The sequence below is a fragment of the Musa acuminata genome, unplaced genomic scaffold (genome assembly GCF_036884655.1).
Source record: "Musa acuminata AAA Group cultivar baxijiao unplaced genomic scaffold, Cavendish_Baxijiao_AAA HiC_scaffold_412, whole genome shotgun sequence".
In the NCBI taxonomy this organism is placed as follows: domain Eukaryota; kingdom Viridiplantae; phylum Streptophyta; class Magnoliopsida; order Zingiberales; family Musaceae; genus Musa; species Musa acuminata.
In genome coordinates this window covers 233,494-259,041 of record NW_027020660.1, presented here as the reverse complement: position 1 = coordinate 259,041, position 25,548 = coordinate 233,494, and the positions used below count along the sequence as shown (strand labels likewise).

At 38.6% G+C, this 25,548-nt stretch overlaps 3 protein-coding genes and 1 pseudogene across 3 annotated transcripts; 1 reads left to right on the top strand and 3 right to left on the bottom strand.

The window, feature by feature from the left end:
* Window positions 1–5,608: 5,608 nt before the first annotated feature.
* Window positions 5,609–9,117, bottom strand: LOC135658736 (RING-H2 finger protein ATL13-like). Its single transcript, XM_065176213.1, has 2 exons — window positions 7,151–9,117; window positions 5,609–6,222 (listed from the first exon to the last, which is right to left on the bottom strand). Exons 1-2 carry the CDS (start codon window positions 8,564–8,566, stop codon window positions 6,160–6,162), a joined length of 1,479 nt encoding a protein of 492 aa, XP_065032285.1. The 5' UTR covers window positions 8,567–9,117; the 3' UTR covers window positions 5,609–6,159.
* Window positions 9,118–12,860: 3,743 nt separating this feature from the next.
* Window positions 12,861–14,781, bottom strand: LOC103971132 (UDP-glucuronate 4-epimerase 1-like; annotated as a pseudogene).
* Window positions 14,782–15,127: 346 nt separating this feature from the next.
* On the bottom strand, window positions 15,128–19,743 carry LOC135658734 (uncharacterized). The gene is made up of 6 exons (XM_065176209.1): window positions 19,424–19,743; window positions 19,060–19,299; window positions 18,730–18,841; window positions 18,465–18,639; window positions 15,716–15,956; window positions 15,128–15,633 (listed from the first exon to the last, which is right to left on the bottom strand). The coding sequence occupies exons 1-6, from the start codon at window positions 19,605–19,607 to the stop codon at window positions 15,338–15,340; spliced, it is 1,248 nt and encodes a 415-aa protein (XP_065032281.1). The 5' UTR covers window positions 19,608–19,743; the 3' UTR covers window positions 15,128–15,337.
* Window positions 19,744–22,559: 2,816 nt separating this feature from the next.
* Window positions 22,560–25,345, top strand: LOC103970993 (pentatricopeptide repeat-containing protein At4g30700). Its single transcript, XM_009384907.3, has one exon. It carries the CDS (start codon window positions 22,767–22,769, stop codon window positions 25,113–25,115), a length of 2,349 nt encoding a protein of 782 aa, XP_009383182.2. The 5' UTR covers window positions 22,560–22,766; the 3' UTR covers window positions 25,116–25,345.
* Window positions 25,346–25,548: the final 203 nt, after the last annotated feature.

The following is a 25,548-nucleotide window of genomic DNA, read 5'->3' as shown; positions in this document are numbered from 1 at the left end:
ATTATATGCAATTAATGCCTTTTTTTAAGGTGTAAAGTACCTCTTTCTTCGTCACCCCCTCATTCACTACCCTATGCTTTTTCAACTATTATGTTACCCCCTCCATAATACATAGTTGATGGTCATTATTATATCGATCATTTTAAGTATTTTATCTTTAAACCTAGTAGTAGAAATGGAGATCATATGATGTTCATTTTTTTTAGATTGTGTCATCTTCATGTTCTTAAGAAAATACTTGTTTGTCATATATTAGATATTCCTAACATTCTTACATGTCAATATGCTCTGGAGAATATTCCCAGTTAAATTTAGTTCGAGCGATGTTATTTTGACTTTTGGGGTTCCTAATTATTGGTGAGGATCATAATATGTCAAGTATAAAAAGAAAGAAGAAGAAATTAAAAGATTATATAAGATACTTGGAAGATCGTGAACTTATGACCCTAAGCATGGAGGATTGTTCATTTGAATCAATCGATAATCCATTATTTTTTGTAATGCATTCTAGGACACCTAAGGGGTAAGGCCTCCTCTATCGGCAATCCATAGATAAAATATACAACTTATATTTCTTTAAGAAGAGAAAATTACCTAAAGAATTTTGGGATAATAAAGTTCAACCGAAAGCCTAATGATGCCCCATGTTGTTTAATAATGTAATATCGTCTTGGTAATTTAATTAATATTGTTGTGAATTGTTTCCATATGTTTGGTTTGTGATTGAATATGTGTTAGTATTATGATTCATTATATGTGGTTGTGATGGTTTCACTAGTGCGTGAATTTAGGTTGCTTTATTTTTTAAATAAGGTGCTTTGAGTTGAATGTAACGCGAATATAACTCAACTAATTTTCCTTAAACTTATCCAAATTTTTCTATAACTATACTAATATGGCTCTAATAAGTTTAGTATCGCTTTTCCTATGTGACTAATTGTCTAAATAGATTGCTTTTGGTTGAATCTTTTATCATGTAACTTAAGTGTAATATGAGTATAACGTAAGTGTAACTTAATAAATTTTTACCAAATTTATCGAAACTTCTCTCTAACTATCCACATATAATTTTAGGATGTTTAATATCACTTTTTTTATTATTTTATTTTAGGATGATTAATTATCCTAATAGGCTGACTTATGTTTTAAATCTGTAATCGATTGTAACTCAAGTATAACGTAGAGTATAACTCAAGAGAATTTCATCAAACCTAACCACACTTCTCTATAGCTATCCTAATATGATTCTAGTATATTTAGTATCAATTTTTTTAATTTTTTTAATTTTAGGGTCATTAGTTGTCTTTTATAAATATTATACTATGATTAATCATCGAAATAGGGGATTTATGTTTTGAATCTAAGTGTAACTTAAGAAATTTTCATCAAACCTAACCAAATTTTTGTATAACTATCCTAATATAATTCTAATATGTTTAGTATTTTTTTTATTTTCTTTGATGTTTAGAATTATATAATTCTAATATAATTCTACTATGTTTAGTATATATATTTTATTTTCCAATATAAGTTTTGAAAATGTATGGACCAAAATATTAAATATAATTAATTATATAAGATAATTTGTAATTGACACTAGTAGAGTATATGTGTAGAGAGGGATAAAGAGAAAAACCATTCATTTCAGATGGATATAAATGAAACTTGGTTGAGAAAAGAATTAATTTTAATAATCGATATGTCAGGAAAAATAATTAAGATAAAATAAAAGGAAAATATCATGTGGTGTAGATTAAAGGTGTAGTATATCGACTAAAGGACACGTGTGGCAAGAGCGGTGCTCGGCGAGAGGGCGAGCGGGCGAGAGTGGATAAGATCCGGGTGGACCGACCGCATCTTTCACCACTGGTGCACGATTGTGGAGTAGAAATCTTACTGTGTGACACAGATTTCGTGTGTACATGTTATAATTTCTCAAGGAAAATAAATAAAAGGCTATTTTTCATATTTAATTTGTTTTCATTATTACTGCCTTGTATATTAAGAAACAAAAAGATATAAAATAGGATAGATACATTAGGTTTGCAGTAATGCAAACTCGGAAAAGATCATATTTAGTTAGATTAATTGTTAATAGGATAGGCACTGTGGGTATAGAAGTCATTCCCAATTCATTCATAAATTCCATGCAATCTTTAAATAAAACAGGTTTTCTAATTCTTATGTTCCATATTAACAAGCAATATATTTTTTTGTATATCAGGTTTGAGTTTACGAATGAATGAATGAGCGTTTTGTATATCATTTAGTGTAATGTTTTTTTTATTTTTTTAAACTTACCATATGATTCTTGTTTAATCACGAAAAAGATGATATATTTTTTATACATTCATCCTTTTTTTGTTCCCAGAAAATTTTGAATAAGTTTTCAGATTAAGTTACAATGAGCATAGTAAATTGCAATCCCCTTGATTTTAAGAGAGATATGATGTATTTATAGAAATAAAATCTAACTTTCTAGTTGAATGTCTAATTATAATCCTAGTGCTCCAAGCGATTTAAATCTAATTACCAACCATTTACACGAAAGATCTCATATCACTCTTAAAAATCCAATGCTACTTATTGAGTTAGGATATTTGGACTCTATTGGCAAATGTTATCGGTTAGAAGTCGTGTCATATAATGGAGTTGATCACCACTAAGAGATTGTGCAGTCCTTCTTGTCTCGTCTCATCTAATCTCGACGATCTTGAAGTTGCCAAAGAATATGCTTACCTTGTAGCTGGTGAGTACACACATAAATAAGAGAGAGAGAGAGAGAGAGAGAGAGAGAGTCATTGAACTTTGGTTCACATATTCAGGTGTTGATCATCGTGTACAATTTTGGATTACAAATTTTATTTTGACCTTTTCTTCTCCATTTCTGTGAAAATTATATAGTTTGACAAAGATATAGATATAGTTCGAGAAATGATAACTACTCATATAGTATTAAAATATAAATTAATAGACTTAAGTATGTAAACAAATATGAAGGATAACAAATTACAAAGGTTATTTTTAATTTTTATCTGCATCTGGCTATAATATATATAGTATATATGAATAAATATTGATGAATTGAAGTTGAGTCTGTTGATTACCCACATCCAAATCCAAGAAACTAACAGTAGAAAAAAGTACAAATCAAAATGATCATGTCTGCCACCTACGTGTGTTTAATTGATGCCTAACCATTGGATTAAATATAGATGATGATATGACTCATTTTGGATCAATTGAGAATCCAGACTTGCAGCCCAATCAACAATATCCTGAGAAAATATTATTTAGGGTATCTCTTATTTCAAGAATATTTTTCTTACTTTTTTTTTTTCTGTAAATAAGAGTTGTTCTAAATTTATGACTTTATTTTTAACCTCACATAAGATCTTGGAACTGACTTAACCATTAGAATGTATTAAATAATAATAATAATAAAATCAAAACCAAATACAGGCAAAGCATATCTAAAATCACACCCAAGATATATATAACATGATAAAACTCTTAATTGGTAGATAGAAATATTAACGAACAAACTAAAAAACATTTACAGTAAAAGTTGAGAGTATAAACTTCTCACTAAGGAGAAACAAGATATATTCTCTCTTATAATAAAATAAACAGTGCAAGAGAAACTCATAAATGGAAGAAATGAGAAACCAAATGAAATAGAATAATAATTCTTCCTCTTCTCACTTCTCTTTTTTTTTTTTTTTCCCTCAAGAGTATATCTCTCTTGATGTACTTAGCAAGGCTTCTTTGATACTTAAATTAATAGAAAGTTGAAAGATCAATTTTTATGTAAAGAGTTCAAGGTGTTCAAAGATCATTGCGCCCTCCTTTCGTGGGCTTTGAGTTTGGTATTAACATGGAATATTTTTTTTAGATTTAATATTGATTAGGTATGCTTGTATGGTGGCACCTCTTAGACTAATTGATCTTAGTTAAAGTCATGTCATCACTTGGCCGAAGGGGCCTTCGTAGCTAACTATTATGTCGAACCATGACATATTATTTTTATAATGGTTGGATGCCATATATGCTACTTGGTGTCATATCATCACTCGCCTATTCGATACAATCATTGACTTGGAAACTCATTTGTGCTGTGAGGTTTATTTGCTTTCAAGTATAATGTTTGATTCCAGACCTCAATTATTTCTTACTGTTTTTATGTGTAAATAGTAAATGGTGAGACTGAGATTCAATCCTCCGACCATGATATCAAATAAAATAAGTAGGTTTGCCTTAACCATGACTATCATTATTTTCATCTAAAGCTAGTTAAGTGGTACTTCATATGCTTTTACAAAGGGATTTCCAATTATATAGTTGAAGACTTATCGGGTTCTATACTTCCACCCCCAACCGTATCAGTAATTGATTGATCATTGACATGATTAACTTGGACTTTACTCTGACACTCAGACACATATTCTCAAATGTGGTTAATGAGACATTGGTTTCTATGATTTTACTAGTTGTGTCAATTGTGGGAAATTGAAGATAGTAGTTTGTATCATCTCGGTAGGAGTTTCGACATATTGGGTGAGGCCAAGAAAGATTTTAGTCCATGTGATAATTTAAGTTGTATTTCTCATTCGAAAAGTAATTTCATGACAATTGAAGACTACGGTGAGTTTGAGGTTTATCGCTGTAACAAAATCTAAGTCGAGAGAGATGTTTCTTTATATAATTATTCTTGTAAGGTATTTAAAATTTAGTTCTTCCATAATAATTTTTTGAAGGGCATTCTTTTAATGCCAATCTAATACTATCAATCTTGATTATCAACCTAGCATAACACAATTCATCTTTTGAATATTATTGCTAGTGGAAGAGAAAAAAAAAAAATCTTCTTGAGAGGAGACCCTCCAATGGTCAAGCTAATACTTGTTCATCTCAACTGTGTTTAGTGAGTTTGCAATTGAAACATGCTTGAAAAAGCTACTTCTTATAATGTTTGTTATACAACTTTATATTTTCCTTGGATATCATGCTAATATGATATATCTAGTTGATGCATGATTTACTTGTTCCCATGTCAAATCTTAATTAGCTAAAAATAATGATCATAATCTCCTTGAATCTTATAATAAATTTAAAGATAATTTTCCACTATTGAAATTCTTTTGAATGATTTCAACTTTTCATACGTGATCTTAAACTATTAATTTCGTTTTCTTTTGAGAGCCATTCTATTATTTATTTTGTTTCTTTACTGAACCTATAATAGCCGTGATGTGTGTAGTACACTTTGCACCTTTTACAATGTAGTTAAAATTTTGCGCTCAGGCTTTGTTTAGAATTAAGTTGCTAAGTATATTAAGGTCAAGTTTATTGTTTGAGGCATAAATTTATCTCAAGAGATCAGATCTGGATTCCTTTTTTTTCTTTGTGAAGGTGGAAATCAGCTGCCTTGAGTTCAAATTTTAAATTTTGATTATGTTTATGTCTTAATGTAAATAATATTTTAATCTTTTTTATTCAGATATTTTGCTAGAATGTAGTTTGGGTGTGTGTAAACTTTTTCATTCCTATTGAGTTCCAAGTTGCATTTTGATTTATATCTTCTTCTTGCAAGTGCAATTCTCAGGCATCTTAAATCTCAAAATTGCCTATTATTCTCATTGAATAAAGAACAAGAAAGTCTGTCAGCAATTGAAAAAGACTGAGAGGAATGGATACGAAGGAGAGAGAAGACACAAGTTGGCTACAAGAACATGAGGTAGGAGAAGGTAGGGTCTGGTGTTGAGGGATTAAAGGGCATACTGTACTCACCACCACCACCACCACCATAACCCCACATCTCCTGTGACCCTCCACAAGTATAATTGTCAAAGCAGTTGCCATTAAAGAAGGGCTCCAACCTCAGCCACTAATAAATGGATGAAAGCCCCAACACATCACAGTTGTGCCAAAGTGCATTAACTCCAAGGCATGTGACAAACCACCCTCAGATTGCAACCTCTGCTACCTCAGCAGATTTATGATGGTGTGAGATGAACAAACCCCACAAGGAAACAGTTTGAATTTTGAAAAGGCCACTAGCTATGTGGATCTCTTCTGCATCACATGAGCACAATGATGGATTCCTTTGTTTCACCATAAGGTGAAGAAGGTTTGTGTTTCATGAGCTCCTCCACTTTCTTAGCTCTTGATGAGAAAGGGATTAATTGAGAGGAAACTATTGCATCTTCTTTTGGTTTTCCTCTTCAAATGTAAGATGTAAATGAGAAACAAAAACTGTTAAGCATTAATAGAAGCATATTTAAACATGAATTGAGGCTCCTAACTTGTGAATAAAAACTTGGGCAGCACTTCGATTGCCCTCACAATCATTCTGGGTCCTTTTTCAAGTTAACACAATCACAATCACAATCACAATGCTTTGTTTGAAGATCCCTTTAAATCTAAGAAACTTAATCTTAACCAGCAACTGTTCATCCTAATGTTTGAAGGGATTTATATATCCCTCATCAAATCAATAATATTGTTTGATCTTTGTATACTCCAGTCAACGATGACATGGATCTTATCTGTCTTACCAAGGAATATTACTGATATTTATATGATAATATCTAGAAATCAAAATGTTTCAAAAGAAAAAAAAAAAAAGTAGATAAAAAGTGATCAAATCTTTTTTAGTTTGCATCGGTTTGCACAGAGCTAGAAAAAAAATTATGAACTATGGAATTAATAGTAGATTGGTCCAGATTTTGATAACTCTGAAACCAGTTTGCTTACATTAGTCAAATATGTCCAATAATATTGTTGAAAATATCATCTTAATTTTGTGGCTTTCAAGTATAATTAATTGATCAACTCATGCATTCAATGAAACCATGATAATCTATTAAAATGAAGCGATTATAACATCAGAGCAAACATAAAAAGGCTAATTTTCTTTTAAAATCAAACTGATGCACCATTTCTACTTATCAATACATACCAGTTTTAGCCTGTGGTGAGAACATATACATGAGAATTCATCAATTTCATTAAGGAACATGCAAGTGGAAAATTTCTGATCTATAACCAAATGATCTTTAACTTCTGTTTCTTGATCTATTTTTCTGGAATGTAAGAATGTTAAGCAAAAAACTATCATATATTGTTGATATTAGAGTTGATTACCAACCTTGTTCTGCCTTCCTACCAGCCAAAGCAACGTTCTTGCAAATGAGGGTGCCTCATCAGCCGGAGATCGTACTCTATTGGAGCTTCCTACCTCCGCATCCAGATCTACTTCACTTGAGCTCTTCTCCCATGTCGAAACGTTGAATTCAGATGCAGTAGCAACAGGGATGGCACGGCTCTTCAGCTTTGATTCATCGGTCATCACCGCCCGATGCAACGGCAACCGGAAAGATAAAGCTCGCCGGGAAGAGTCATCAGCCATGGGCTTCTCTTTCTTGGACCGAAGCCATATCTTGGAGACTGAGAAGCTTTCTTTCTTATGCTGATTGCGGCTAATACTAGCATTACCACCACCATCTCTGAACTCGGCAGCTCTTAGTGCATCCAGTCCTTTAAATGCCTCCCTTTTTGAATGGTAATCACATTCCGAGATTGCATCCCGGTGCCCGGGCCTGTGGACGATTGGTTTCTTTGGTGGCTTAATGGGAACCTGAAGCAAGGACCTCTCATCCATCACATACTCATAGGAACCCATGGAGAAGCACCTCCTCTGGTCCAGAGTACTGTTTGCAGTGCTACTGCCTTCACCAACAGCTCCATCACCATCCACACTCCTAAACTTGCCGAGCTTGACAGGTACTACCTCTGTTTCATCAGCCTCTGAGGCTGCCACTACCGAGCGAGCTTCTTCCTTTGCAGTGATCTCCACTGGCTTTTGTGAAGTATCATTGATAGAAGTCCCAGGGCCATCATCATCTCCATGACAAACAAGACCAGTATTAGAGAAGGAGTCTCCCCTCTCAGAAACACTCTCCCTTGAACTCTCACTCCCAGACTCAAGAACAAGGAGTAAGGGGCTACAACTGGTTGGAGGAGAGAAGTCAGGGAGGAGGCTTCTTCTGCAGAGGGGGCAGGTGGAGTGGGACAAGAGCCAAGTATCTATACACTCTACATGGAAGGCATGGCTGCACTTTGGGAGCAGCCTGAGCTTGTCATCAGCCTCAAACTCACAGAGGCACACAGCACAGTCAAATGGGTCCTTGAGGCCGATGATGGCCTTGTAGGGAAAGACTGGGAGGGTGTCTATGAAGGACTGGTCGACCCCTGCATCATGGAGATGGAACAACTGCTGCAACTGGCCCTGGAGTGCTGTCGAGTTCTCTGTGGCTTCTGGTTCCCTGTTGATGGGTCTCAGGAGGTATCTCACAAGTAGGTGGAGCAGCCCAGAGATGAAGAAGATGATTGCAAGTATGATAATTATCAGGAGAATACTAGGACTGATCCTATTCTCAATATTAACAACAGGAGGAGGTGGAGGGGGTGATGGTGGTGGTGGTGGGAGGACTGCTAATGGGAGTGAAAGAGGAAATGGAGAAGAAGATATCCCCCTGATGCTTTCATGAAACACCCAGTCCATGCTTCGTTAAGGCATACGAAGTGGGAAACATGAGAGAGAGAGAGAGAGAAAGGGAGAGAAGAGACTCACCAGGATCACCACTGTCTCTGAGTTCCAGACTCTCTTAGAATTGCTGCTGGAGTGAGCATTCTTTTGATCTCTGCAGGTGGTAGGAGAAGCAAATTTTCAGGTCAATTTGAGGAAGATGGGGAGATGGGATCCTTAATGGCTGGAGAAATTAATGGGGTGCCAGGCAAATGAATTGATTGCATTGAAGAGAGGAGGGGAAGATGAGATCAGTACAACAGAGAAACCAGCTGGGTGAATGGAATTGGTCAATTGGGTGGAAATTTGTACATGTAAAAAGTCCTGATATATGAATGAGTAGGTACCTTCTCCTAACCCTTCCATTGACCCTTCCACAAACTTATGGAGCAGTCTCAATGCCTAGAACAAGGTTTGTCTCAGATTTAACTACTTGTCATTTACTTGCAAAGTGCTGCATACTTCCACCATTCGAGGTGAGTTGCATGCTGCTGCCCTTTTGTCTTTTCTCATAGATGGTACAGAGCTTGCCAAAGGAGAGCATGAAATTGTGGAATTGTCTTTGTCTTTGTCTTCTCTTGCTGATGCATCTAAGATTGGTGTAGTGGGATTAGAGTGGGGAAGCCATGGATTCTTCTGTGTTTGTAGAGGACTTGGGAATGTGGAGCCCAACAATGGGACATGGTTGGTGGTGATTAGTGGCTCTGAGTGGGAGATGGAATTGGATATTGGGATCAACAGCTACACACCACATAGCATGTGGCAATTGACATTTTGTCTTGGAATTCCTCATTTTTAGCTCATGACACTGGATCACTCCTCTGCCTGCCATATTATTTCTAAGAGACAGATTTCAGAGCTTAGAAAAAAAAAAAAAAAAAAACACACACACCAAAGTGTTCAAACAAATTTCAAAATTTTGTTTGAAATTTATTCAGGCCACTACTTTTACTGTTTCCAAATTGTAAATTAAGCTATATGGTTTGCAAATTCAGAAGTACAAACATTGATACAATGATAATTGCTCTTTTGCGATTCCGAAGATCCATGTTCGAATTTCGAAAACAACCTCTGAATAAATATAGATGTAAACATGCAATCCTTTTACACTCATTTCCAAGCAATAAAATACATGAAAATGATGGATACAGTGACAGATACACTTATGGTGTTCAATGAATCCACAAAAGCTCAGTTTTGTGATGCTCAAAACTCCACAAGAACCCGGATGGGTTGGACCTTTTGTAAGTTGTGAATTTAAGGATTTTATGTCACCTAGGACTTGTGTTCTTGCAACAAAACTCTCATGGGAGAATTTGGTCCTTCATGAGGGAAAGGATAGCACTGCTCGTCTCCTGTTTTCTTCAACACCACAAGAGAAACCTACCTTTTTTTAACAACTACTGTATCATATAAGCATCAAGAAGAAGGTTACATCAAGAATAGTTTACACTTCTTTTTCTTTAGAGTAATGTTTAGAAGACAAGATACAATCATCTAAACTGATTTGGACATGTTCTAGAGAAACCTACAGGTTTTATAGTTAGATAAAATGAGATAATTAATATCAGTAGTATGAAAAAGGTACAGAAAGACATGAAGAAACCTAATTAAAACTCAATGATGGAAAAGAAAACAGATAACTGATCTCAAATAGTTGTTACTGTTGTTGTTGTTGTTATTGTCTTGTTTTATGCTTCTTTGATGACACTGAGGTTCTTCTGTGTACAAAATAACTATTTAGATGGTGCAAGAAGAAATGGAATATGCTCTTAAGTTCTTACATGCATGTAATGCTTGATAAAATACATTACAAAGTACAATAATTGTTCCTAATAATCTAATAGGTTAGCAGAAAGGTCAATGCTTAGTAGCTTATTATATCTTGAATGACGAAAGCATTGACTGCAATTGGAACTCTCTCTTCGTTTGTCCAAATTGATTAAGTTAGATAATGTGTCCTATCCAAGCCAAGCATTTCAAAAGGCTTTGATCATCTAAAATTAAAAATTATATGAGCCAGGACAATCAAAGATCTACCCAATAACACTTCATATGAGCTGGCATTATATCACAATTTTCCAAAGGTTACAGTTTCTAGACAAGGTTGAAATTTTTTACCAAAGATTTTCAAACTGATTTTTCATCAGGCTTTTCTTGATTGATGCCCCTTTTTCTTTTTCTCCATCAGTGGCCTCATTTTTCCTATATCCTAAAAATGTTCCTGATACAATAGACTAAAAGATATCCATCCTTTGTATTGAAGTAATCCATAGGGTGAATCATGTTTTTGAATACGATTATAACATCTTTGACATCTTCATAACACTAATTATAGGGTTACAATGTTTCTGCTATCTCTCTTTGACCCCTTTGTATAACAGTAATTAATTATTTGACGCCATTTGGATATGAAAAATACCTTTAAGCAAACAAATACAATAATATTAGGGGGAAGAAAAGGCAAAATTAAAGACATTTTTCATATTAAAATCTTTAAAAGACTATATTCCTCAATTCATGCAAATCTCCCACAACAAGTACACGCATAAATCACATTCACATGAGTTAATGGAACTGTTAGAACAAGATGAGGACGCCATACATGAAATAAAATAATCATTTCAAAGGATAAATTTTGGCTCTTTTTAGGAGATAAGTTTTTGAAACAAAGACTGATTCATCCGCAGGATGCATGTGTAAGATCAAAAGTCGTAGTGCAAATCATGCTATGCCATCGACGACAGCTTTTACGAGACCTAGCGACTAGGAATCGAAACCAAACCAACATCAAAACACTCCGAGATAGGAACATTGGAGACATTGATGAGAAAGCTCAGCCCAAGAAATCGATTAGGAACAAATAAGAAGACCTAGAACCATCAGTAATGGTTGAAATGAAAGCAAAAAATAGATTTTGATTGCTCTTGGATATGGATCAGCAATGCCCTATTAAGAGAAGAACAAAATCACTTATTAGTGCTTGAACTGACGTTGAGAGATAGAGAGGGAGAGAAGAATCGATGGATCCGATTACCCCCGCCATCGGAAGACCCCCGAGCGAAACAGGGGGAGAACGAAAGCTCTTCGAATGCAATTCCGCGAAACGGCGGGCGGTTACACAGCGGACGCAACTAAATAGGAGAACAGGTCCATTGTGAGATCGAAACCATCTATAGCAATCGATGCTAAGAAAAACGGGCCCGCCATATACGTCCTCGATGTAACTTGGGCCCTAAATGGGCCAGTTATATCGGCCATTGGGCGTAGAGGATCCATTAATAAATCAAGGTTAAGCTTCAGGACTTATTTCAAGTGGAACTTAAACTTCCAATCAATGATGGTTAAATAATTTTCGAAATTGGTGATTTATTATAAATTTTATCGGGCCCTTTTTTAGCTAAATCATGTAATGAACTTATAGATTGGTTAGTCCGGTAAGATCATTTAGTCTTGTAAAGACTAATTTAATCCACGTAACTTGGTATGTTCAAAAAAGTAAAAGAGGCAACATAAATAAATAATTTTTCACGAATTTTACAGCTGGATATAACGAGGCGATGTGGCAAGACACATCGATGAGGCACGAGTACCGTACGATTCATAAACGAGAGGCCATGCGGCCCATCGTTGCCGTCCATCGCGGTGAACTCCACCGGGATCTTCGTAGGGATTCTAGGGAATATACTTATCCGACGAACCCATCAGAATGATACTCAACCATGCAACGACACTGTTCCGCCACCAGGTTGGTGACTCGCGAATAACAGTGGGCCCCAAGGAGCAACCAGAAAACAGAGAGGTTATCTGGGGTGACGATCGACGGGTGCCGACTTGTTTTTATGACAAAAGCCTCGCAACAACGCCAATAAAACCAAGATTCGGCCGGTATTTATGAGAACGCCACTGTGAGTCCCGATCCGCTCCGCCGCCTAGTAGCGGAATTGGAGATCCAGTGGCGGATTCGCTGCCAAATTTAGAAAAGCGCCTGTTGGATGATCGCCGATGACCCAAAATTTCCTGCCGTCGAGAACAGCGAGTGACGCTTCGAAGAAGAGAACAAGTAAATGATCCTTCTTTACAAGCTCAAAAAAAAGAATAGAATTCGAGTGTGATTGATTATTCATCGTCAACCGAGAATAAATGGATTTGATGAGGATAATAATAGCGACAAGACTCGGGCTGACGTCAGCTGTCCCAGATGACACCTCACGCCTCGATCGACCCGACAGCACCTGGTCAAACGGATTAGAACGCCGGTCGAGACGCATTAACGTTCTGCTCAAGCCCGGTCCTTCACGCCACATCAACACCAATGTTAGACGCTACCAGAAGTATGAGCATGTCCCTTGCAAGTGGGCACATCAGGAAACAGTAAACTTCCCTATAAATATCCTCCGCATTCTAAACAGGAAAGAGAGGAAGAACAACAAACAAACCCCCTGCGACTATTCACTGATTTAATCGTCGGAGGGATCGGGTCGAGCTCTCCCGACCCGACCTGTGTGCAAGTGCGAAGGCGAAGGTTACCCACTAGACACGCAGACGAGGAGCCCCCTCTCGGAGGAAACGATAACCCCGTCCCGATCGGACCACCGCAGCCGGCCACCTCAGCAATCTCGAGGAATGCCCTAGGGAGATCCCCGTAATCCGGATCCGAACCAAGCTGCGTCGGCCCGAGGCCACGGCTCAACGATTGTTTCCACTAACAGGATCCAAAAATAACGAAGAAAAACGAAGGAAAAGAGGGATTTTTAAGAGCTCTTGGATGCTCTGGTCGCTGCTGATGAAGCTAAGCTGCCACGAGCGGGGTTGTAGCCGTAGTAGGAGAGGTACCACTTGACGAACCGCTTTAGGCCGGTCTCAAGGTTGGTGGCGGGACTGTAGCCGAGCTCGGCACGAGCTGTTCTGATATTGGCGTGAGTGAAGGGAACGTCCCCATTGGCCGGCATCTCCACCACGTTCCGCATCGCCTTCACCTTGAGGTGGCGCTCCAGGATGCGCACCAGCGTCGGCACCGTCACCGGCGAGGTGTTGCCCAGGTTGTAGATGTGGTACTGCGCCGGGCCCCGCTTCTGGCCGCCGCTCCCGGTGCTTTTCTGTGCGGTGTCGAGGGAGGCGACGCAGCCCTTGACGACGTCATCGATGTAGGTGAAGTCGCGGGCGAGGTCGATGTGGTTCTTGCCGCGGTAGACGGTGATGGGCTTCCTGGAGGATGTTGCGGGTGAAGGAGAAGTAGGCCATGTCGGGGCGTCCCCATGGCCCGTAGACGGTGAAGAAGCGGAGCCCCGTGATGGAGAGGCCGTAGATGTGATTGTAGGTGTGGGTGATCTCCTCGCCGGCCTTCTTCGTGGCCGCGTAGAGGGAGGCCGGGCGATCGGTGCGGTCCGACTCCGAGAAGGGCACCTCCTTGTTGAGGCCGTACACCGAGGACGACGACGCCCACACGACTGCCGGCTGCGGGTCCACGGACTTGCACGCCTCGAGCAGGGCGACGAGCCCCGGGATGTTGCTGCCGACGTACGACGACGTCTTCTCGATGGCGTAGCGCACGCCGGCCTGGGCTGCGAGGTGCATCACGTGGGTGAAGGGCACAACGTCGAAGAGCCTGGCGAGCAGGCGGGCGTCGTTGATGTCCCCCTCCACCACGAGCACGCCATGGGAGGCCAGCAGCGCCCTGCGGGCCTTCTTCAGCGACGGATCGTAGTAGCTGTTGAAGTTGTCGAGCCCGACGACGCCATCGCCGCGCTTGCGGAGGGCGAGGGAAACGTGGGTCCCGACGAAGCCTGCGGCGCCAGTGACGAGCACGGAGATGGCGCCGGGGCGGCGCGGGGTGGCGGAGGCCCGGATCTGTTTCTCCAAGCGCATCCCACCCCACGACGCACGGAAGTAGCGGGAGGAGATGCCGGCGAAGCTCTCGAAGCTGAAGTAACAGGCAATGAGCGCGATCAAGAACAGTGCCCAAAGGAACATGTTGCCGGTCGACGCGAAGCATCTGTGGAACTGGCGATTGATCGTGTGCGAACGCTCGATCTTCCCCTTCCCGGGCGTCGACGGAAGCAACTCATCTTCCATCAATCTCAGCTTCTTCTCCTCCTCCTCTGCTTTCTTGCGATCGATAATGGCGACGGCGTGGATCGATGTGGCAGGGCAGAGAGACGAGAGTTACATGGGTGTCTGAGGAAATGCCTCTCGCTGCACCTGTTAAGAAGGGGTGAGAGGAAAGACGAAGATATAAATAGAAGGGAAGAAAGGAGATGAGATAAGCAACTCCGCCGCCTGGATTTAAAGAAACTCTATAATTAATGATGTGATTTATTCTATAATAAATAGAGTTCAATACCCAAATGTGATCGAATCAAGATGCGATTAATAGGGATAACTCGTTGTTCCCTGTGTTGTTCATGGTGAGAATACCCAGTTAAAACTAGGAGTTAAACTCCTCTGCATTCATTCCAAATCATATCTTGTATGATTGTTACGTCTTTAGATATCTTCAGAATGGCACCGAAGGCTTGGTTGTCATCACCACAAAGATACAGATAGCAGACAACTTCTTTCCATGAATCCTTCAGGCTACATAAACTGCTTAATTATAATAAGCATATGTACATCTCAAACCTCACAAATGCTATTAGAGTTTTCCATGCAGCATATTGTTTGACAATATATGTAAAGCATGTGTATACAGTAGCAAAGTAGATGCATTAGTTTTAGAAATTGGTCTCATGAAGTTCTGTTGTGAGATCAGAACACCCTCTCAGGAAAGATAAGTGGCGCAATAAGGGACCAGATGAAGAGAGATGCTGTTGCCCACCCGGTGATGATCCTGACCCACACAGAGGGCCACCCCACATCGACGAGCTTCCCACTTCCGCCAACCGAGGTGGACCAGCCAGTCAGAAGCATTGCTGAGTACATGCTTGCGAGAGAGAAGATGAGGTGGAAGAAGGCATATGAGTAGGAGACTGGCTTTGCCTCGTCCTTCTTTTTGTCTTCCTGTTCCTCTAGCTTGTCAAATGGGAGCAATGGCTTCTCCGATCCTACATTAGATTCATCATCAGAGCTAAAATCTAAACAGATAATACTACAGGTATGTTTAGGAGCTCGTTATTGATAACTGACCAGCACGAGGAGAACTTGGGGGAGAGATCAAAGTTGTTGAGGAGCCGGCACGAACAGCTGAGTATACAACAGAGAGCACAGTAGTAAGCAAGCCCAGTGTAAGACTCCCAGTTGAAACAGCTTTTGAATGGTTGTGGAGACCATTGCACTCATAATCCCTTGGTTCACTAGAAATACCACTATAGCAGAGGTAGGTGCAGTAAAGGGAAATAACTGATGCTGGCAACAAGCTGCCATTTACCTGCACACATCAGAAGAAATGCACAGTTTGTACTTTCACCATTAATTGTATAAAGAATGAACAATGAATGGTACAAACTTTATGTCACTGTTGTTTAGCATGATGCCAGCGAGCAAGGATCATATCAACTGAGATTTCATAGATATCAAAAGACAAGTCTAGATGGATAAAGTCCATCAAATGAGAATTATGTGAATGACCAATGAGAAAATGCTACTTTGGATAAATTCATCATGCAATGAGATTATTCCCTCAATTGGCGAAGCGACATTGATCAATCATCACTACTGGGCATAACTGGTACAAATCTAAAATCCATATAAAAAAATAAAAAGCTCAAGAAAATGATATCAAAAGGATAAACATCTGCACAGTGCACATGATGATCAATATCTCTGATGGGAAATCTTGAGTAAAAATTGACCTATCTTGAGGTAATTTTGTAGCAATACTCACACTGGTCTGCTAGTCCATTGGACTCTGAAAGATTATCCATGGAAACAACATGCAACCAGAATACATCAACTTTAGGTGACAATATGGTTGGAAAATAAAAAAACTGGATTTGAATTTGGGTCAAGCATACTCTTTGGGATGGGTTCACCAAATGTGAATTGAAAATTAACTCTCATGATAAAACTTCCAATGTGTTCCGAAAGATTTTCAAAACATACATCATTTGTTTCTTCTCAACATAATCATAGAGGTTTCTACAACCTTCAACAAGAAAAGCGTATGCATCAAAGTAAATATATATCACCTATTTTCCACAGAAAGTACAATTTCTAGTAACAAGTGTTCCAAAAAGAAGACATGTTTGTTAATTGAATTGAAAAATATATGTAGGCAAAAATATTATGTGGATTGTGAAAAAGATAAAAAGAAGAATCACATGAGTGACATTGAAGAATATTACATCATGTGCCACATGAGACCACATAAAAGTAACATATACAAAAACTGACATATTTCTTTGAAATGTGAATTTGTTAACGTATGGTAAGTTATAGACACATTATATATATATATATATATAAAGCAGCATGCATACTTGCATACGTACCAAGGATTTAGATAACAATCTAATTTTCACAAACTTTTAGACAAGTATAAAACCAATAAATCAGGGACGATACAATGACACATTTATTATAGAAATGCAAGACCTAAATCTAACAAATAAACTTATTATATTTATACACAAAAGTCAATGCTCAATCAATTAAATTTTTTAAAAAAATCCAATAGCATATCCATATGTTCAGTTATATAGTCATTAGTTCACAACACCAAATCAAAGTAACATTTAATATACAACAAGTCTAAAATAAAGGGAATCCTAAGACACCCAAATATTTCCTCATGGATGCATGTGATCTAACTTTTGGGATCTGGAAAATAGAAAATAAACATATAACCAAACCAGATTTTGTGGCACATGCTAGCAAAATGAAGTACAAAGTAACTATCTTGCTCAGAATTTGTAAACATTATTTTTGGTCCAACACATGCTTCACAAAATATATAAAAACATCAACAGTTCTTAGTATTTCTGAAATTATGTGTTGAACCAAAAAAAATTTATAAGTTTTAAATAAAATAATTATTTTGTGCTTAGTTTTGATATTCTCATGTACATGTAAAGATGAGTTGAACAAAAAAGGACTTGCAAGCTTTAAACAAAATAGTTTTTGTGTATTTAATTTTGCTAATATATAAGCAGTTGGTTGTGGTTAATTCATATGTAACAAATAGCTACCCATTGACTTCTTACTGGGATTGGGGCGTTAATACTGACCCTGCTGCCATGTAGTTTGTCGACTTTACTGCTTATATCATTGGGGAAAATAATAAAAAATTAAAAGGAAAGGTACAGCATGAAGCTGCTAGTCCACTGCGGATGATTGGTCAGGTGTGAAATCCAATGTAATATGTATTCTAAACCATGATATGTACTCATATCTCATATAATATTCCATGACATATTGTCCCTGCCCTTTATTCTAAATTTGACATCAGTGGATACATATAATGTATTATCCATGCCCTGAGTCTACAGCCATGTTTCTATTAGAACGAAAGCATGATATCTATAGTCAATGATAATAAGACTCTTTGTTATTGATTACATATATAAGCAAAATATTCAAGTACCATATAACACCAAAGTAAGAAAAGGGAATCTCAAAGTTTGTCTTGAACACCAAAACAATATCTGAAACTACTTTTTTCCACCTAATAAGCTGAAAATTGTTAAGCCATATTAATCAGATCATGCAATACAATAGACAAATCAATGAAATAAAACTTAAAGAACATAAAAGGTGCTCCAAACAAAACAAAACACAGATTTACTATTCCCTAAAGCATAAAATTGAAACTTTCTTGCTACATTCAATACCACCAGAAGAAAATATGTGAGAAAAGTCTTGTTTTTAAGCAATCTATAATCGGTCATAATTTAAAGATAATCTCTTTAATGATTCATAAAAGATACTAAGATTAGACCTTTGGATGCAATGCGACGACAGCAAAAACAAAAACAAAAATCAATGTCAGAACGATGAAAAAGGTGTTAAGTCCGCAATCATGTCCTGATGGAGTAAACCAGTGAAACAGCAGCCCTGTAAAGGAGAATGTTGCAACGTAGCAAACCAGCGAGACAATTAACAAAGCCATATACCTACAGCAGAAGACAAATTTTAATAAAAATATGATTTAAATTCTGAAGTCCATATACAAATATTAGAACAAAAAAGAGAAATATACACACCAAAATTGCTCATCTTTTGAAACCCAGTTTTCATTCCATGCATGTACGAAATCCAGCAAGAGTACAACCTGAACGAGAAGAAATAATCCTGAACCGAACTTTGATATTGTCTCTGCAACAAAATAAGACATAAGTTCCAGATCAACAATCAAATGTAGAAATGCTAAAAAAGATCAAATATAGTCGTTGCAACTTAAGATAATCTACCTTAATCAAGAGACGGTATTAAAAATTTTGACTAAGAAAATAGTTTCTAAAAATTATGACTAAAAAGATAGTTTCAGCATCAAGAAACTATATCCAATCTTGGCAAAGCTTCCGAACCCTCACCATAAAAGCTGACAATGCCATTGGGGACAAAGAACATGAGAAACACCACGATGCACCAGCAAACAATCTTGGCCATCCAACCACCATGGTGCAGCCGGTCACGCGGATCCTTCTGATCCTTGATTCCAATCATTAGAACAGCCAAGAGAGTAAAGAAGAAGAAATTCCCCAGGCTGACACGAAGCACAGCGTCGGTCTCAAACCACTCCCTATCGGGCGTCTTACGGAAGTGATTAATCCCTGCACGCAAACGTACAAAAGATCAAACTTAGGATCAGAGGAATAGATCGAATTGTAGATGGGAGAAAGATAATAAATCTCATCCAAATTGGACCTAATAAGAAGGGGAAGGCGAAGGGCTTACAAGGGAGGGACTCCATAAGGGGAGCGGCGACCTCACGGAGGACCCAGGAGACGACGAGGGAGAGGGCAAAGAGGCCGCAGTAGGCGATGCGGGCGGAGCGGCGGCTGATTCCTCCGACGACCGAGCGGCACGCCTCGCAGGCGCAGGCGGCGCAGCAAGAGGCGAGGCACGAGGCTGCCCACATCTTGTGTTCTGCTTCTTCTGCGAGATCGATCGGGAAGGAAGCCCTAAATCGCGAGAGCTGGGAAACCGTACAGGACGGAAGAGAGGAGGGATTAAGGGAAAGGAAGTCCACTACGGAGGGAAGAGTCAGACGACGGCAACTCCGTCAAAGTCGACGATATTTTTATTTAAAGACAATGGATTCTTACACAAATATCCTCGTTCAGTTTTTAAATAGCGAATTTACCCTTTTAGTATTTTCTTTAAGTTTTATTACTTAATTCGGTGAGTACGGTTTTTTATTACTTAAGTTTTATTACTTAATTATGTGAGTACTAAAAGAAAGAAGTACTCTCTTCTCATTCAATATATATATATATATATATATATATATATATATATATATATATATATATATATATATATATATATATATATATATATATATATGAGACAAACAATTTAGAACAGTCGTAAGCATCTCTTACAAGTTATCTTTATGAAGAAATCAATTACAAGTTTTGTTGTGTCTATTTTAATATAAATTTTAAGAGAACGAAGTGGTATAGCATTTACAACTAAATTTCTTTTTTTAGCTTGGGAAAGAGTAGAAGCTTATGATTTCTTTTGAACAACTTGAATGATAGTATTGATATCATGACACCTTTTTTTTTTTATATCAAAAGTATGTCTACTAGTGGATCTAAGAAAGAAATTTTCATACATGATAGGATAGTACGATTTTTTTTATTGGCATACGAGTGTAAGAAAATGTCATCGATAAATATGAGATAGTAATTTTGCTCTTATTTTTAAAATTAAAAAGGTATAATTTTGTTAGATATGTTTACTTTATTATTAAATAAAGAGAATAAGACTCGAGCAACCATTAGAGGAGATCACCATCTTTGGTCCTCTCTCATTCACCTAAAATAAGAAGATGGAGAATTGTTGATCAAACATGCATAAATAAATAAATAAATAAAGTGATACAATATTCAATCCACTTTTTGAACATCATAAGAAATTTAAAAAGATTAAGAGTTTTGCTAATAGTAGTGAGAAAAGGCTACCGAAGATTTTTTCAATATCAACCTTTTTTTATCATAATATAACGATTTTCACTTTTAGAATTAAAAAAAAAAAAAAAGTAAGCCATCTTTTAGGCCACCAAAATATTATAACGAATGCTACAACTATGAATGAAAATGGATTGTTCAAAGGGACCTAAGTGATCAGGCAAAGTGAAATAAGTTTGAAGTCTATAATAAAATTCAGATATTAACATTTAAGGATGAAAATGATGAGTTTGGATCCAACTAGTAGGAAGAGTGTCATTGATATAAAAAATAATTAAAAATAGCAAGCATAGAGTATGAGATTGTGTTCTAATAGGCCTTATAAAACTCGAATTATAAAGCTAACCGGTCAACGACTTTTACAGTCTCCTATATTTCGTTAAGCAAAAGGGCTTAGAGAGAGCATTGTATTAAGAAGAATTGAGAGCAGCATTATTCCCAAGAATTTTTATAAAAATTAACAAAATCAACTAAGGTTAGTCATAAAATTGTCTACCCCTAATAGATATGAGGTGGTACTAATATCTAATATTTCATTTGATCAAAATCATTAGTCAAATGAGATTTTGTCTTGGACCATCATTTTAGATTAATTTATTGAAGGTTTGACATTGATTACTTTTAAAGTAAGAGACTTTCATGAGGTGAGATTCAGTAAGGCTAACTATATAGTCTTTAGTTTCTAATATAAAAATTTTAAAATTAATGCTAGAGTAATATTGTTCATTTTGTTTTATTTGGAAAGAAATCTTTCAATTTTACAAATAATTTTTAGAGAAAACAGTGGATGGATTATCCAAAAATAATAATAAGAGGAGTCCAAGAACCATGAGTAAGGCTTGCCACTATATGGTATTCCACCCAAAAATTCTGAAACCAGACATTTTAGATAAACCCTTAACTTATTTTTTAAATTAATTATTTAAAAAAATATTTATGTCGATCATGAAAATAGGGTTAAAAAAATAAAATAAATAAGGATTATCTTTATCGGTGACAAATAATACTTTCAATCTTGATCGGTTGGATTTTAATGATGATGATGAAGATGATGAGAGAGATTAAATATTGTAATAATACTCTCTATGTAAGATGAATTAGAATGACTAAAATGAACGTAGGAGAATGAAATAAATTTTGTAATAAATAAGTTTAAAATTTTAGAGTATAATACAGAATTGACTCTTAGGGTAGAATAGAGAAGAATGAGAAAAAGAGTAAGAGAAGGAAGAGAATGCTACGACTGTGAGAGAGAAGGGAAGAATAGAGAAAAGAGAAGGGAAAATAAGATATAGAAGTTTATAAATTTGTTATGTTTATAAATCTATTTTAACGTATACTTTTATATTTTTATTATGCATATGTTATGTTATATAATTATGCTTACTAAAAAAATAATATGATTTGAGATTTATCGTTAAATATTTTATATGAATAATTTTGAAATATTATATGTGTGACATGACGTATACTCATCTTATTAAAATTATAAAGATTTATACTTATCGAATGATTAGTCATTATAAACCTTATTTTATAGTTAAAGATTTTAATTATTTATTATAAATCTTATTTTAAAAGATATTAATATCTCACTTAAACAATTGGATATGAAAACGAACATGTGTAAGCCCATGTCAATGCAAATATAAACTATAACATGTGAACATTTCGTGTATAAAAATTTTAGATATATTATGTTTGAATTTTTTCTTGGTTAGATATTATAGTTATACACAGGTGTTAAAATTATAAGAAAAATATTATTATTTTGTTTAGTATATTAATATATTTTATTTTAAAATTATATATTCTTTATTAGAAATACATATGACATTTTACGTTAGTCAATATAAATGGAATTAGTAATAGAATATTACATGGTTCGACTAGTGACCCAAAAGGTTCGATTATGATAGCTATAGTAAAAAGATAAACTAGGAAAAGAAAATTAAAATTTCGATTGTTATTAAGCCACGTCAGCCATGCTGAGCTATCATGCATGGACGGACCGTGCTGGAACGGCATGACGACCAAACTCGAAACGTTATTTGACTCCAGTTAATTGCGCCTGTTCCCGCTAACCCCCCACCCCACTTTGCATGGCCGTGCGCCGCCACCACAAGGCCCTCTACCTCGGCCTCATCTCTGCCGCCACCACCCTTCACCACCTCGACCAGATTCTCGCCCACTCCATCGTCACCGGCTATCACCCTGACCTCATCACCGCTACCGCCCTCCTCCGCCGCGTTTCCGACCTTGGTGGCACCGCCGCCGCCCCCCGCGCCCTCCGCCTCTTCTCCTCCGTCCCCGACCCTGATCTCTTCTTCCTCAACGTCCTCCTCCGCTCCCTCCCACCCTCCACTGCCCTCCCCCTCCTCTCCTCCCTCCCCCGCCATCACCCCCACCTGCGCCCCAACACTTTCACCTACGCTGCCGTCGCCTCCGCTGCTTCTAACCACCCCGAGGCCGCCCCTCCACTCCACGCCCGTATCATCGTCGATGGTTTCGCCAATGACCTCTTCGTTGCCTCCTCGCTCGCCGATCTCTACCTCAACTCATCACAGGTCTCCCTGGCGGAGAAGGTGTTTGATGGAATTCCTGACCCGGATACCGTTCTTTGGAACACGCTTATCTCCGGATTGGTAAAAAACTGCTCCTTTTCAAGTGCGGCGAGCGTCTTCCAGCGAATGGTAGCGTCCAACAGTGCCAGGTTCGATTCAACCACCTTGGCGGTCGTCCTCCCTGCAGCAGCAGAGCTCCACGATCCGAACTTGGGGACGCTGGTGCATTGCTTGGGCATCAAACTGGGGTTGGCATCTCCTCCGCATGTCGTCACAGGGTTGATATCCATGTACTCCAAGTGCGGTGACATCCCTGCCGCAGAGTTCTTGTTTGAGGAGATAGAATACCCGGATTTGATTGCATATAACGCAATGATCTCAGGGTACTCCATCAATGGCCACATCGAATCTTCTGTGGGCTTGTTTATGGAGCTACTGGTTTCGGGTGTAGGGAGACCGAACTCAAGCACCATGGTCGGCTTGATCCCGGTTTTCAGTCCCTTTGGCTATGAACTGCTCGCTCGATCCATTCATGGCTTCGCTGTGAAAGCTGGTTTCGATGTGAACTCTGCCGTATCGACAGCTCTCACCACCGTCTACTGCAGACTGAATGATATGGAAGCAGCAAGGCGAGCTTTTGATTCCATGCCGGAGAAGAGCATGGCGTCTTGGAACGCCATGATATCCGGGTATGCACAGAACGGTTTGACAGCAACGGCGATCTCACTGTTCAGGGAGATGCAGGCGTGCAACCTCAGACCCAATCAGATCACCGTCACCAGCATGCTTTCGGCGTGTGCTCAGCTCGGAGCTCTCACCATGGGAAAATGGGTGCATCAAATAATCGCAGAGGAAGACCTTGAGCTCAACGTCTTCGTGTCCACCGCACTCGTCGACATGTACGCCAAGTGCGGGAGCATCGCGGAAGCTCGAAGCATTTTCGATGACATGGAGGAGAAGAATGTGGTCTCCTGGAACGCCATGATATCGGCTTACGGAATCCATGGCCGAGGCCTCGAATCTCTGAAGCTCTTTGAGGCGATGCGGAGTGCGAGCGTCGCGCCCACGGGCGTCACCTTCCTCTCGGTTCTGTGTGCTTGCAGCCATGGCGGGTTGGTGGAAGAGGGCCGCGCCATCTTCGAGTCCATGAAGCGTGAGCAAGGAGTGGAGCCAGGGCCGGAGCACTACGCTTCCATGGTGGATCTCCTTGGCCGAGCAGGGCGACTCGGCGAGGCGCTCGAGTTCATAAAGACGACACCTGAGAGCGCCGGTGCGGGCGTCTGGGGTGCGTTGCTTGGTGCTTGCATGATCCACAAGGAGAGCGAGCTCGCTAGATATGCTGCACGCAAGCTGTTCGAGCTGGAGCCCGAGAACCCCGGTTACTACGTCCTCCTTTCCAACATACATTCATCCAAGAGGAACTACCTGGAAGCAGCCATGGTGAGACAGGATGCCAAGAACAGGAAGCTGGCGAAGACACCGGGATGCACTCTGATCGAGGTCGGGGATGCCGTGCACACCTTCACGGCCGGCGACAGGTCGCACCCGCAGTCAACCGCGATCCACTCCCTGCTGGAGAAGCTGACCGGGAAGATCATCGAGGCGGGGTATCGGGCGGAGACCGAAGCAGCATTATACGACGTCGAGGAGGAGGAGAAGGAGCAGATGGTGAAGGTCCACAGCGAGCGGCTGGCGATCGCTTTTGGGCTCATCAGCACCGGCCCGGGGACGGAGATCAGGATCATCAAGAACCTGAGGGTGTGCTTGGACTGTCACCAAGCCACCAAGTTCATTTCCAAGATCACTCAGAGGGTGATTGTCGTAAGGGATGCTACAAGGTTTCACCATTTCAGAGATGGGGTGTGCTCCTGTGGGGACTACTGGTGAGAATTCATGGAGGGACACCTGTCTATACGATCCAATATCAGATCTTAATCAGTTCAGTAGATATCAAAAAATATTGATCGATATGAACTGATCCCGCTGATATTTAATTTCTCTTGGTGATCATAATATTTTGTATGAGGCAATTTGAAGAGACAATTTACAAGGATAGTTCATCTATGCACAAATAAAATTACAAATTACAGTGAGAATACTTCCAAAATTATTCCATATCTATCTGAATCATGATTGAGAGAGGTGCAATGGAGGTAGTTTGTACTTGTAACAACAACAGCTTAAGCCTGTAGCATGTTTCATATTAGTTCTTTCTCCTCGTGAAGAAACAGATGAAGAGTATCATCATAAGTTGCTCAAGCAATATAAAAAGGTTCAATCAAGTTATACCTTTTGAGTTAAATCAACAGTTATCAGTAGA

Excerpts from the sequence above, each read along its gene's own strand:
- LOC135658734 (XM_065176209.1), bottom strand. The coding sequence starts at position 19,607 with ATGTGGGCAGCCTCGTGCCTCGCCTCTTGCTGCGCCGCCTGCGCCTGC. Across the intron at positions 19,300-19,423 it reads CCTTATGGAGTCCCTCCCTT|GGATTAATCACTTCCGTAAG; the intron begins GTAAGCCCTTCG and ends GTTTGCGTGCAG. Across the intron at positions 15,634-15,715 it reads CCCAAGTTCTCCTCGTGCTG|GATCGGAGAAGCCATTGCTC; the intron begins GTCAGTTATCAA and ends AATCTAATGTAG.
- LOC103970993 (XM_009384907.3), top strand. The coding sequence starts at position 22,767 with ATGGCCGTGCGCCGCCACCACAAGGCCCTCTACCTCGGCCTCATCTCT.
- LOC135658736 (XM_065176213.1), bottom strand. The coding sequence starts at position 8,566 with ATGGACTGGGTGTTTCATGAAAGCATCAGGGGGATATCTTCTTCTCCA. Across the intron at positions 6,223-7,150 it reads TGGTAGGAAGGCAGAACAAG|AGGAAAACCAAAAGAAGATG; the intron begins GTTGGTAATCAA and ends TTACATTTGAAG.